The following is a 14,952-nucleotide window of genomic DNA, read 5'->3' as shown; positions in this document are numbered from 1 at the left end:
GGAAAAATACATTCTTAGTGCAACATCAAAGAGACCATGCTTCACCTTTCAACCACACCCCTTAGCCCTAACGCTCAAGATTCAAAATGCCGTTTTGCCAAATCAAATTTGAGCTACACAACTGAACAGTTTTCATGATGAATTGACAGTATGAATAAATCGGACTCACAATCAGCATTAAGGGGGTACAATCAATCATCAAGAAAACATCAATTAAATGTTACTCAAGTGGACAGTATGAGAGGACAGGTATGCGTGTGAAGGACAGGGATGCGTGTGAAGGACAGGTATGCGTGTGAAGGACAGGTATGCGTGTGAAGCACAGGGATGCGTGTGAAGGACAGGTATGCGTGTGAAGGACAGGTATGCGTGTGAAGGACAGGGATGCGTGTGAAGAACAGGGATGCATGTGAAGGACAGGTATGCGTGTGAAGAACAGGTATGCGTGTGAAGGACAAAGTATATACAACTATTATTCAAATCAAAATGTATTCATAAAGCCCTTCTTACATCAGCTGATTCTGGGTGATTGGAAAAGAGGCTATAGGTGATGTGTGTCTGGACCTCTGGGTAGATGGAGAGGAGATTTAGAAGGGGAGACCTACCCATCTGACCAAGGAATCTGGTCATGCTCCGTGTGTGTGTGTGTGTGTGTGTGTGTAAAGGGGTAAAGTCATTCCATAGACAGAAGGAGAGGAAACATCTCCAGGACTCCAGAAGTGGAAAAGATCAAGTCTTAAAAGACAAACTGTTGGAACAGCAGAGTTAATCGTTGTAGTGAAATCTCCTTTGACAGCTATTAAAATCGCATTGGGCCAGTAACTGAAACTGGTGTATGTGAGAATAAATCACACACAACACTACACTACATGACCAAAAGTATGTGGACACCTGTTCTTCGAACATCTCATTCCAAAATCATGGCCATTAATATAGAGTTGGTCCCCCCTTTTCTGCTATAACAGCCTCCACTCTTCTGGGAAGGCTTACCACTAGATGTTGGAACATTGCTGCAGGGACTTGCTTCCATTCAGCCATGAGCATTAGTGAGGTCGGGCACTGATGTTGGACGATTAGGCCTGGCTCGCAGTTGATGGGGTTGAGGTCAGGGATCTGTGCAGGCCAGTCAAGTTCTTCCACACCGATCTCAACAAAGCATTTCTGTATGGACCTCGCTTTGTGCATGGGGGCATTCTGTGCGGCAGGTAGCCTACTGGTTAGAGCGTTGGACTAGTAGCCGAAAGGTTGGAAGATCGAATCCCCGAGCTGACAAGGTAAAAAAATCTGTCGTTCTGCCCCTGAACAAGGCAGTTAACCCACTGTTCCTAGGCCGTCATTGAAAATAAGAATTTGTTCTTAACTGACTTGCCTAGTTAAATACAGGTAAAATTAAAAAACAATAAGTGTCATGTGGAAACAGAAAAGGGCATTCCCCAAACTGTTGCCACAAAGTTGGAAGCACAGAATCGTCTAGAATGTCATTGTATGCTTTCAGCATTAAGATTTCCCTTCACTGGAACTAAGGGGCCTAGCCCAAACCATGAAAAACAGCCCCAGACCATTATCCATTATTCCTCCTCCACCAAAAACTTTACAGTTGGCGCTATGCAGTCGGGCAGGTATCGTCCTCCTGGCATTCACCAAACCCAGATTCATCCGTCGGACTGCCAAATGGTGAAGTGTGACTCATCACTCCAGAGAACATGTTTCCACTGCTCCAGAGTCAATGGCGGCGAGCTTTACACCACTCCAGCCGACGCTTGGAATTGCGCATGGTGATCGTAGGCTTGTGTGCGGCTGCTCGGCCATGGAAACCCATTTCATAAAGCTCCCGACTAACAGTTATCGTGTTGACGTTGCTTCCAGAGGCAGTTATTGCAACCAATGTTCCCTCAACATCTTTGGGGCACTGAGCAAATTTCTGGTCTGCTGAGCGCAAACTTTAACATTGTGAAAATTCTGTGCAACATCCAGCGCGTGTTTACAGTGAACACTGAGGCTGTACCCGCTTTAAGTTAGTTATAACAGTGACCAAGTAGGCTACTGTGGCTATTTGATCATAATGTAAGCCTAATAGAGTGGCCTACCATAAAAAACTATGGAGAAAATGCATCCCATAACATTTTAACATGGAAATAGCTGTTCTATCATTCAGCCTACAGTAGCAGCTTTTCAAAGATGCCTAGAAATGTACACATTTTGTGCTCTTGTAGGAAGCAATCACTCCCCTATTGCTGGCTACAAATGATCTATAACTGGGCTAATAACTCACTAACGAGGAAAGGATATGAACAAAATGTACACACGTGGCTACATGCAGCTTTCACTTTGATCTCAAAACAAGCGCATCTACTCATGACCGCTCATGCTGTAAACACAGTCCAGTTCAAAGTAAATGGTACAGATACATATATGGCAACGGCCTATTTGCATATAGGCCTACTGCAGCTCTGATTGTTCATGCCGCACCAGTCTGTGTAGAGTGCGGGTTGAGCAGTGTGTCAATACAATAGAATCCTACTCCAATCCGTTCTGCCTACAACAATCTCTTGCATAATTTGTTTTGTTTCGGTATGTTACATTGAAAGTGGTTAATATCGTGTTGATTCTATCACAATTACCACAGTAAAGGGAAACAGTGTTAACAGGGAAGACTAGAACATTGGCCACCAACCTTTTCTGAGTTCAGATTGATTTCTGAATCAAAATGCAAGCCAATTTTTTTTTTTTTTTACATGACTTAAAAAACACAAGCCTATGCAACATTAACCAATTAAAAACAGTACTATAGCCATGAGGTAAAAAAAAGTACTGTAGCAATATAGGCCCAATACACTATCAACGCATATTGGCTTTGCTTGAATTGCCCTGCCAATGAATTGCTGTTCAGGTAAGTTTTTTTGAATTATATTTTGAAATTTGAGGTGGGCTATATGATCACACTGGTAATAGATCTGTTGATGTATTTCTTGTGAGGCACATCTGAGCATTTAAATAATTAGCTTTCTTTTTATTGTACTGGGCAGATGGTGCCTGCATTTGATGGTCAGTCTCAGCAGAGAAGGAGCAGCAGACTGAGGGTCCGCCTCAACAACGCTCTGCTCTCCCTTTCTGACTCTGACCAAAAAGGGTGGGGAAACTCGGGTCGCACCGCATTATTTCTGCCACATGCACACATTCATGTTGTTACTCCTATGAACAGAGAAAGTGAAATATTCCTGGATATTAAAAAAGACCCAAGCCGCTAATAATAACAATGCAAACCTATACATACACTTTCCAACTCATTCATTACTGCTACAACGATTGTTGTAGCGCTGAGTAGCAATAGGAAGAACGTGCATTTTATGGCTTATAAAAGTGTTGAATACAAAGTGTTGACAGTGCTGAGTAAGAACTTAGACATGAACTCACTCATAAAAACAGCAGCTCTTTGCTGTATTCGTTGAGTCTCTCTAGTCATGGTTTTGAAATATCACAGTATCAATTTTGCTGTAGCTTTCTTTTATGCCTGCTACGTTACTGCAGACGCGGTAATCTGAGCAATCCGATTGGCCAGCAGTAGGCATATAGTGCACTTGATTTGCTCTCTGCGCCCGCCAGACAGATGAATTGGTTCAAAATGGCAACAGTTCACCTACCCGGCGCGCAAGGCAGCTGAATCAGGTGCACCTACTGCCAAACAGCCCCGAGACGAAACATTTATAAAATTAGGAACACAAGGCTTTATCGTTGTTGTTTTTTTACAGAAATCTTTGGCGATCAACTAGGAATGCCTTGGAGATCAACCAGTCGGTGAACACTGATCTTCACTCAACTTTCTAGAGCAATCTCATGCTTCTCTCGGTGGGCTGATAATTCTGCACAGTAGTCCCGGGGAGCAGCGCACGTCATAGAGGAAACATTGGCTGCAACCAAGGACAGATGATTTTTACTCTGCGGTCCCGTTCTGTACGCTTTTTGACCTACCACTTCGTGGCCGAACCGTTGTTGCTCCTAGACGTTTCCACTTCACAATAACAGCACTTACAATGGACCGGGGCAGCTCTAGCAGGGCAGAAATTTAACTAACTGACTTGTTGGAAAGGTGTCATCCTATGATGGTGCCACGTTGAAAGTCACTGACCTCTTCAGTCAGGCCATTCTACTGCCAATGTTTGTCTAGGGAGATTGCATGGCTGTGTGCTCGATTTAATACACCTGTCAAGCAACGGTGGCTGAAATAGCCTAATTTTAAGCAGTTACCACATACTTTTGTAGCGTGTCATATACATACATACACACATATATATTACATACACACATATATATTATATACACACACAATCTTCATTACTCAGCAGGCGGAACACAGAGAGAGGTGGGAGGAGAGAGAGAAACATTGATTTGGAAGGAGATGTGTTTAGGCATCGGATGGCCAGTGATGGGTGATAATTAAAGGTTAACGAATCAGTTTAGGTTGTATGCTCATAATGCATGTTAGTCTGTGTGTGTAGTATACGTGTTCTGTGTGAGTGTGGAGGTGTGTGTTTATACTGTGTGTGTGTGCCAGATAGACCCACTCAGGGCTTGACGTCAACAGCGACAGCCCAGTAATTAGGGCTCTAATGAGGAAGTCAATGAGTGCACCTGTTCCACTAATCATCCATTGGTGTGTGTGTGTGCATTTGTGCGTGCGGTTTCCTTTTGGTGAGTTTATTTGTGTGTGTGTGTGTGTGTGTGTGTGTGTGTGTGTGTGTGTGTGTGTGTGTGTGTGTGAGATCTAAATGGCTCTTCAGTGTAGAGGTCTCTCCTGGTCGCTGCACTCCGCAGTCCTCTATTTGTACCATAAATTCACTGTCACATCAACACCTGTGCCAGGACCCAGGCTCCGCCCTACAGCAGATTTTTAGTAGATCTACAGATTACACCTGCCTTACAGATGCTAGAACCTGCCTTACAGATGCTAGAACCTAGAACCTTATGACTGCATTAGTATGCTATTGTTTTCAGCAGCACAGGAAACAAAGAGCCATCAACCGTAACCTGTTTAACCAGCCGAGAGAAACGAGCGGAGTACGGACTGACAGAGGGGGAACAACAAGTCCTTGGTTGCTGCTTGTCACGCAATTCTTGAAACTGGAGAAAGAGAGAGAACAAGGCTAAAACATTCCCCTAGCCAAGGTTCATTTAAAGACAATCTCCAATTCCCGCTGGAACCACCTCAGAGTACAACTGAAGGACAACAGAACTGAATGCCCGAGGGCCCAACACCTATCATAAAGACCCCAAACTCAGGCACTAACAAAGACGGCTATTACAGAGACCAGACCCCTATAAATGCTCTTCAGGGAGAGACTCACTAATATTTGTTAACCAAAGAAAAGATGTGAGTGAGGCACGAGGAGAAGAATGTGGAATGTAATATTTGACAACAGGAATGTGGGAATGAGATATTTTAAGAGACTGCAAGAAGGGGGAGAGATGGTGAGGGAGGACGAGAGAGAGATCGTACCTTCTCACTGTTCTTATACTTGTCCCAGCTCTTCATCATCTTCAGCCATTTTGAGGTCCTTTCTACCTCTAAGTGTTTTTGCTGAGGGGACACAGGAAGTGGCGTGTTAACACTTCCTCATTACCAAAACTCTGGAGGAACTGTATATGCAGACAAATATGCAGTGTCATACATTTTGCTTCATAAAATAAATAATACATTTTATGACGTAGGATGAGGCAAAGGTTACAGTGACATTAGAATGCAATCTTAAAATCAGCTCAGAACATTATGAAACTCATTGTGAGCTACAGTAGAAGACTACAAAATGTTAGGATTCTGAAAAGGGAAGAACTAATCAATTCTCAGCAACCAGAGTTCTATTCATAGCAGTGACAGTAATCGTTATGCGTGTGAAAGACACTTTGTTCTTTCTCATCTGTGAAGGTCATTTTACAGCAGCACAGACATGTGGGATGGGAGCGATGTAGTTAGCCCTGAGGGTCTGAAACATGGTCGCTCACCTTCTCTTCCACCGAGTCGTAGGACGGAAGTTCATTCTCACTGGAGAGGAGAAAACAAACAAGCTTTAGTATTACACAGCTTTGGTTTATTTTTTAGACACATTCTTGCTTTGAAAATATACAAGGTATCAATCATTGTTTGTCCATGGGCTTAGCTAAGGCTTTGCTGGTCTGGGCCTTTCAGAACATTACACATTTGGTAGATGGGTGGAATGTTATTAGGCCGTCTCTCTGTCCAACTCAACTCCCTCATACGCGGTGAAGACGGACAAGATGGAGCCCCAAGATGAGGTGTCTCAAAGTCAATATGGGCCACTCAAAGATTCATTCCAGAGGAAGTGGAGTCATTAAAGAAATAAATGCTTCAACTGCCAGAGCTCGTTTAACCTTCCCTAACACTCATCAAAGGGAGGGAACATTACACGTCAGCAGCCAAGCAAACAGGAAATAACACATTAAAACATTCCTCCATTCTGGCTACTGTCCTGTCCCAGTTTCAATGCCTCTATGTCTATCCATCAGTTACACTATGAAACTAACAGTTCAGAGCAGCACAGCTCTCTGTACCACTCAGCCCACTGGCTTAGATCATAAAAATAAATAGGGATTTCCCCAAGGTGGGGGCCTGTTCCAAAACTCTCAAAACGCATCCTTCCTTCTTTTAGTAATATTAACTAATCTGTCCATGACTGGGCAAGTGAAAGTAAGGTTTCCTCTCCATTGCTTTAACCAATCCAACATTGGTCAGATCTATGATGACTTCATGGATGGAAGGGAACAGAGCCTGGGTCCCATCCCCCACTTCCTGTGTCTCTGTCCTGGGACTGCCCTGACCCCTGAACCTGATCTTTAACTCATACAGGAAGCACAGAGAGTTTGCATTCCCTTCTTTTGTCCCTCATTGTCATCATCACACCTAGTCAGTATGACCTAGAAAGGGCTCTCCTTCATAGGCTATTTCATGGAGCTGGAGGCCTCATCTCTACTGTCTTAACCATGGGCCCCAGCTGTGTCCTAACCAGTCCAAAGTCCTGGCATTAGGCCACAACCATAACCTTCAGCCAAGCCCCCATCTGCTCTCTTTCCATCACTCTCTCCCAGACCATAGCCTTCACCCAGGGCCTCAACCTCTCCATCCTTCCCTCTCTCCAGACTGTAACCTTCTCTCCAGACCGTGACTGGCCCTGGGCCCCGGCACGTCATCCCTCTCTCCCATATACTCTCGCCCTGGGCCTGAGCTCCCACACTGATGCCCTGTGATTGTGGCTAACCCTGCAGCTTCCTGCTTAGACCAGCCCACATGTGCCAGCCTATATATAACTGTTATAACTGCCTAAGAACAGTGTTGTTTAAGAGCCATGCAACCCCACTGCTGGCCATGCCAAAGCCACAACACACCAGGCTATAGAGAGTCACTTTCTCCTACTTCAAGACAATGGTAGTGTTTTAAACTAGTGTTCTTTGAAGCTTACTGAAGTGAAATATCAGAACACAAACAAGGGGGAAGATTGTGGTGTGTGTGTGTGAATGATTCACATTTCAAAGTTTATTTGCCATGTGTAATGAATTGATCACTTAAGGGTGTGTGTGTGTGTGTGTGTGTGCGTGCTCTTACTGTACGAAGCCGAGGCGGTCAATAACTTTGTACAGGTGGAAGCTTGCATCCTCCCAGGGTTCCACAGTGGCACCCTCTTTTCCCTGCAACCAAAGAGCCTCATGGGTAAAGCAATGAATAACAAGTAGTTTGAAATGTATTTGTGCTATAAAAAATAAAAAACATCCTTGGGAACATCTTTTTCTTTTCTTTTTTTTTAAAACTTGCAGCACAAATGAGAATGAATACAAATGAGATACATTACTTAACATTCAAAGTAACTTGATGCCTATAAAGAACTGGATGGCTACATACTTTGTAAACATCGACACTATTATAATTGAGATAGAAACATGAACATCAGTGTTATTCTAAACTGAACTAAATATAAACGCAACATGTAAAGTGTTGGTCCCATGTTTCATGAGCTGAAATAAATACATTTTCCATACGCACAGAAAGCTTATTTCTCTCAGATTTTGTGCACAAATGTGTTTACATCCCTGTTAGTGAGCATTTCTCCTTTTGCCAAGATAATCCATCCACCTGACAGGTGTGGCATATCAAGAAGTTGACTAAACAGCATTAACATTACACAGGTTCACCTTGTGCTGGGGACAATAAAAGCCCACTATAAATGTACAGTTTTATCACACAACAAAATGCCACAGATTTCTCAAGTTGTGCAATTGGCATGCTGACTGCAAGAATGTCCACCAGAGCTGTTGCCAGAGAATTGAATATTCATTTTTCTACCATAAGCCGCCTCTGCAGTAGTTTGAGAATTTGGCAGGACGTCCATCCGGACTCACAACCGCAGACCATGTTTATGGCATTGTGTGGACGAGCGGTTTGCTGATGTCAATGTTGTGAACAGAGTGCCCCATGGTGGTGGTGGGGTTATGGTGTGGACAGGTAGGTATAAGCAACCCAATTACCCAATTACCTTTTATCGATGGCAATTTTAATTCACAGAGCTATCCACCGCCATCGCCTCATGTTTCAGCATGATAATGCACGGCCCCATGTCGCAAGGATTTGTACATAATTCCTGGAGGCTGAAATTGTCCCAGTTCTTCCATGGCATGCATACTCTGACATGTCACCCATTGAGCATGTTCGGGATGCTCTGAATCAAAGTTAAAGAATGCGTGTTCCAGTTCTCCCCAATATCCAGCAACTTCGCACAGCCAAGTGGGACAACATTCCACAGGCCACAATCAACAGCCTGATCTATGCGAAGGAGCTGTGTCGCGCTGCATGAGGCAAATGTTGGTCACACCAGATACTGACTGGTTTTCTGATCCATGCCCCTACTCTTTTTTTTAAAGGGATCTGTGACCAACAGATGCATATCTGTATTCCCAGTCATGTGAAATCCATAGATTATGGCCTAATTTACTTACATAGACTGATTTCCTTATATGAACTGTAATCTTTGAAATTGTTGCATGTTGTGTACATATTTTTGTTCAGTATATTTACCCTCAGACAGTCTGGAGCCGGGATGGGCAACTCCAGTCCTCCACACTCCCCTACAGAGTGAGTGTGTGTGTGTGTGTGTGTGTGTGTGTGTGTGTGTGTGTACATGCTATGCTTGGCTGTGCTAGAGAGCCCTGCTGCTAACAGGTGTGAAATGAAGTGCTAGGCAGACGCACCCTGAGTCACAGCCTGACTCAAGGCAGAGGAGAGGCTGTTGAATTCAGACAATAGAAAGAAAGTCAACATTAAAAATGAGAAAATGGGAGTGGAGAATGCATGAGAGCAAAGGGGAAAATAATGAGAAAATGAAAATAAATTGTGAAGACGGAGGGGAAGATGGAAGGATTGTATAGAGAAACAAATACAAGGAAAAGAAAGAGAGGAAAGGTGGGAGACTGAAATGGAGGGGCGGCAGGTAGCCTAGTGGTTAGAGTGTTGGGCCAATAACCGAAAGGTACTAAGATCAAATCCCCGAGCTGACAAGGTAGAAATCTGTCATTCTGCCCCTGAACAAGGCAGTTAACCCACTGTTCAACGGTAGGCCGTCATTGTAAATAAGAATTTGTTCTTAACTGACTTGCCTAATAAAATAAAAAGGTTAAATTAAAACATTTTTTTTTAAAAGAGGGCAAAAGAGGTGATGAAGAGTGAGGGAAGAGGGAAAAAAAGAGAGAGCTAAACAATGTCCAGCATTGGCTGAGGTCTACAAGGCTAGACTGAAGACCAGCTGGATGTCTAAAAACATCTCTCTCTCCTGCACTCCCTCTCTTTACTGGAAATCCTGTCCTAACTTAACCCAGCTCCCTCACGCAGCAGAAACTGGGTAAAATGAATATAAATACACCAAAAAGACATCTGGGATGAATAGATTGTTCTTACATCCGACGTCAGGCCGAACACGCACAGAGCCTGGAAGAGATGTCAGTGGAGACACAGACTGTGTCTAAAGCCCATGTCATGTGGTATCTGCGTATAGACACAGGCGCACACACACACAAGACAGCTGTGTAAAATCAATGTCATAGCAGAATTGGACCATGATTCTGTTCAGTGTTTCACTTTGTCAAGCTTTCCATGTTTCTGGTGTCTGTGATTGACTCCGTCACAGTTCCAGGGTATAGAATGTTTCTTCCAGATTCTCCTGTAGTCAAAGGAAACAGGAGGGAGAGGACGTACATCACACCCTTGAATGAAACCCCATTGATAGAAAACGTTGAGGTCTGTAGTGAGAGCATGAACTCCATCTTTGTCTTGATAACAGTCTCCCTTCCAGCCCCCCCCCGGCACTGTCATGATGAAACTGAATTGCTTTTGATTGGACTCGTTCCGCCTCGCCAACGAGAGAAAATGGACTCCTCTTGTGATCAGGGTCAAACATCAAAACATAATTAAACTCTGTGTGGCCGCCTCTCTCCTCCTCTCTTAACGAGCGGGCTTGATTATGCCCGCTGGACTAAATTAAAAAGGCTAATTTATAAACCAGTCCCAACAGCTGGCTATAGTGATGATGCCACGGCAATGAAAAGAGGTGCCACACACACACACACAAATGGTGTGGATGGACACACACACTTTTCACCATCAGACTGACAAATTACAAGAAAACAAAGCACACATCTCTGGAAACCTCCTAGAAATATTGTTAGCCCAGCTTCTGTCTGGTACTGACAGACAAACATTCAATGCTGCAGGTGATTTACTGTCCTTCATTAGCGGAGGGGTTCTTACCTTGTCATATTTGGAGACGATCTCAGCCCTCTCCTGCTCAAGCCTCAGCACAGCATCCTGCTCTGTACCAGACGCTGCCAGAGAAAACAGAGGGGGGGATGAGAGAGAGGAAGGTAGGTAGAAGAAGATCGAAGGAAGAAAAAGGACAAGCGTTCAAAATGTCAACATGTCAACCTTTGTATTGTGGTCCCAGTAGGCTCAGTGAAGGCCAATACAGACTGGAAATGGTTGTGCTGTACCGTTTCACTACTATCAAACACTAAGTGGTTCAGTTCTCAGGCCCCACACTGAGCCAGGGGTCAAAGGTTAAAGCCTGGCCTACTGTAGCCCACACTGGGGGCCACGTCGGAGTCACACTGGTGGAACCAGCAGGACTCAGCAGGGGTGGAGTGTATCATACACAACTAAGAGGCTGTGTGTGTGTGCCGTTGAGTTGGGCCACTTTGAGCTCAAAATGGAGACCAGTGTCAGAGGGACGTCTCTATGTGACAGAAGCGGTGCGTGCGCACGTCAGCTATTATGCCCCAGATGGACGATTAACGAGAAACTGTCACGCGTGACCAGGATGCTGCGAGCGAGTGACCCACCCACCCACCCACCCACCCACAACCTCCTTTACCTCAACTGTACCACTCAACCAAGTGAGTTTCCTCCATTTACAATCATTGGTTTCCTCATCAGATTATTACAGTATGATCTGACCGGTCCACACACACACTGCCACTTCCTGATTCAGCAGCCAATGGGAAGCTCAAAATACGGGAAAACACGTTAACAAAGCTGGCACAGAATATACACGTGTGTGTGTGTGTGTGTGTGTGTGTGTTCTTGGTTTGAAGCGCTGTGGTAATAGTTGAAAACTAAAAGGTCTAGGGCAGATTTATTGGAAGAGTCCTATTGGTTCTAGGAGTTAACCAAGAACGGGTAGTTCTTGAGATGGAATGTGGTCAGCCAGAATATACTGTGTATCTGTGTTTTCTAATAGCAAAAGGCTGGTACTAAAGCATCCTTCCTGATGTGAAAATATTCTGGTACACTTGGATCCAGTCAAGTCCTGATGGAAAAAGATAATGAATCTTTCCAGGCAACGGACAAATTGGCATTTCATCTGCTTTGATGTACCTGCACTGAGCCACCAGCCAAATGCACATTAGAAATACAAGTTGTGTGTGTGTGTGTGTGTGTGTGTGTGTGTGTGTGTGTGTGCGTTCCTCAGACACATTGGACTCACACTGAGATTGAGAATAAACAAAACACTGAACGTGATCTGTAAACCTATTTGTACACAGATTGAGGCAGCTTGCCGACCAAGTTAATGTGAGAATAAATACATTGCTCCACACACAGCAAAGAACACAATACTGTGTTCTTAGTGAGAGGCTATTGTAGATACACTCTGTGTGCTACTGTGTTTACTGAGCTGGTGTGAGACATGAAGTAATTCTCTCCATTCACCAGAATGGCAGAGCAGCAACCACCATACAGCTTTTCAACCCTCTCCACCAATGAGATGTGCTGCTTTGCCTCCACTAAAGAAGTACAAGGTCCCAAGAGAAGGGTGGTTTTAAAGTTTTAATCATTTTATTTTTCCTTTCCCTTTTCTTTCACTTTTTCAGTCAGTATTCTACTTTGATTCTTCCCCCCTTCCTCCCTGGGCTCGTCCGGAATTCCAATATGTCCCGAACAAACGTCGCTCTTATCGAGCCGGCCGGAATTCTTATGACAGGGTGATGTGTAACTGTCTGTCACAGTGAAAGGCATGTCGCCATGGGCTGACAATGGCAACCAGAGTGGGAGAAGGGACAGCAGTTTTCTGTCTGGAAACAAATAACACTTTTCCCCCACTGAATTTTTCCATGGTTCAGTGGAATGGAATTCTGGGTAAATGGGATTGAGTATTCCCATAGTAAAACCCAGTTTTGGCAGCAGTAACACACACTGAACCCCCCAGCAGCCATATTAGTATTCAACAGGGGCAGCGCTTAAGCAAAACACAATTAGACTCTTTCATGCTCAGGGAATGGCACTAGCATCCGTGACTCCGTGTTTGTAAGGGGTTGGAGGCTCGTTCAGAATTAGTGTTTGTTGTGTTGCTTGGACTGCTGCGACTCCTCGTGCTTACAGAATACTCCTGGACAAGCCCCTTCCTTGAGGCTACAGGGCTGCTTGAGGAAAACATACATCCCTGAACCTTTGCACTTCCAGCGAGTCACCCCATCCTCCTCCCCCTGTCCACTCCTACTCCTCTTTTTCCTGATTAGACCCCCTACCTCCCTGAACTTTCACCCCTCCCTCATCCTCCTCTGCCAGTCTCAACCGCTTCCTCTTCACATGGCAGTGCCCTGTGGCGACGGCGGCGTAGAACGGCAGGTAATTTCTCTCCCGCTGCGATTAAAATGTCCCCGTCGGTCTAGCGCTTTGCCCTGAGTGGAAATTACCCGGTTCTCCACTTTCCCTTCACTCCTGCTCTCTACTACCCGTCAAACTGCTGTGTCCCTCTCTTTCTCTCCATCCATCCCTCACAGAGGTCATAACAGAGTGTCAGAATAGAAAGATGTAATTTTCCATGCTGAAAACATTAAATCACACAGTAGGCTTCTGAAAAACACAGGAAAATGTCACTGAAAGAACAACTGGTCTCGCTCACTCACAGGTTAGGGACAACATGTTGTCAATCTGTATATAACCCATCTGTCCATGATGATTCAAGTGTTGATCAAGTCTATAAAAGAATGCACCAAGGATCATGCTTTCATCCAATCAGACTCAGAGCCTGTCTTCTGTACAACAGCCTCATCAAAAACAACAGACTTTATGATCACATCCCTCTCTCTTAGTTTTTTAAATTTGACCTTTATTTAACTAGGCAAGTCAGTTAAGAACAAATGTTTATTTACAATGACGGCCTAGGAACTGCCTCGTTCAGGGGCAGAACGACACATTTTTACCTTGTCAGCTCGGGGATTCGATCTTGCAACGTTTCGGTTACAAGTCCAACACTCTAACCACGAGGCTACCTGCCGCCCCGGCAGTTAACATAATAACTCTGCGTCTTCCTGTGTCGTCTATCTGTAAAGTATCTGTCTGTATTCATCACAACTCCTGTCAGAGAATGAGTCTGGATGACTAAACAACCGCATGACAATAGACTTTATAAATACTATGATTCTCTCTTTTAGGGTCTAGTGGTTTCTAGTCCAAGACTTGTCTTTATAACAAGTAGTGTTATTTTGCTTACTCTCTCTGCTCCTCTCTCCCTCCAAGTTAACATTTATTCCTGGTTCCTACAGTGGCTTGCGAAAGTTTTCACCCCCTTGGCATTTTTCCTATTTTGTTGCCTTACAACCTGGAATTAAAATAGATTTTGGGGGTTTGTATCATTTGATTTACACAACATGCCTACCACTTTGAAGATGCTAAATATTTATTATTGTGAAACAAACAAGAAATAAGACAGCTGCAAGTCTCTTGGGGTATGTCTCTATAAGTTTGGCATATCTAGCCACTGGGATTTTTGCCCATTCCTCAAGGCAAAACTGCTCCAGCTCCAAGTTGGATGGGTTCCGCAATCTTTAAGTCATACCACAGATTCTCAATTGGATTGAGGTCTGGGCTTTGACTAGGCCATTCCAATACATTTAAATGTTTCCCCTTAAACCACTCGAGTGTTGCTTTTGCAGTATGCTTAGGGTCATTGTCCTGCTGGAAGGTGAACCTTCGTCCCAGTCTCAAATCTCTGGAAGACAAACAGGTTTCCCTCAAGAATTTCCCTGTATGTAGCACCATCCATCATTCCTTCAATTCTGACCAGTTTCCCAGTCCCTGCTGATGAAAAACATCCCCACAGCATGATGTTGTCCCCACCATGTTTCACTGTGGGGATGGTGTTCTCAGGGTGATGAGAGGTGTTGGGTTTGCGCAAAGACATGGCGTTTTCCTTGATGGCCAAAAAGTAGAGCGACCGATTATGATTTTTCAACGCCGATGCCGATTATTGGAGGACCAAAAAAGCCGATACCGATTAAATCGGACAATTTTTATATATTTGAAATAATGACAATTACAACAATACTGAATGAACAATGAACACTTATTTTAACTTAATATAATACATAAATAAAATATATTTAGTCTCAAATAAATAATGAAAC

At 44.1% G+C, this 14,952-nt stretch overlaps 1 protein-coding gene across 3 annotated transcripts in view; it reads right to left on the bottom strand.

Annotated features, from left to right (window-relative positions):
• LOC106609340 (USP6 N-terminal-like protein) overlaps positions 1 to 14,952 on the bottom strand; it is a 67,031-nt gene that overhangs the window by 10,399 nt on the left and 41,680 nt on the right. For all 3 annotated transcript variants that reach the window (XM_014208072.2, XM_014208070.2, XM_014208071.2), the window contains 4 exons: positions 10,802 to 10,875; positions 7,613 to 7,695; positions 5,998 to 6,037; positions 5,495 to 5,575 (listed from right to left, as the gene is read on the bottom strand). In XM_014208072.2, coding sequence (XP_014063547.2) covers positions 5,495 to 5,575; positions 5,998 to 6,037; positions 7,613 to 7,695; positions 10,802 to 10,875 — 278 coding nt within the window. The remainder of the gene's footprint in view (positions 1 to 5,494; positions 5,576 to 5,997; positions 6,038 to 7,612; positions 7,696 to 10,801; positions 10,876 to 14,952) is intronic.

Source organism: Salmo salar, chromosome ssa07 (assembly GCF_905237065.1).
Source record: "Salmo salar chromosome ssa07, Ssal_v3.1, whole genome shotgun sequence".
NCBI lineage: Eukaryota > Metazoa > Chordata > Actinopteri > Salmoniformes > Salmonidae > Salmo > Salmo salar.
The sequence above is the reverse complement of the archived record's forward strand: the minus strand, read 5'-3'. Positions and strand labels throughout refer to the sequence as shown.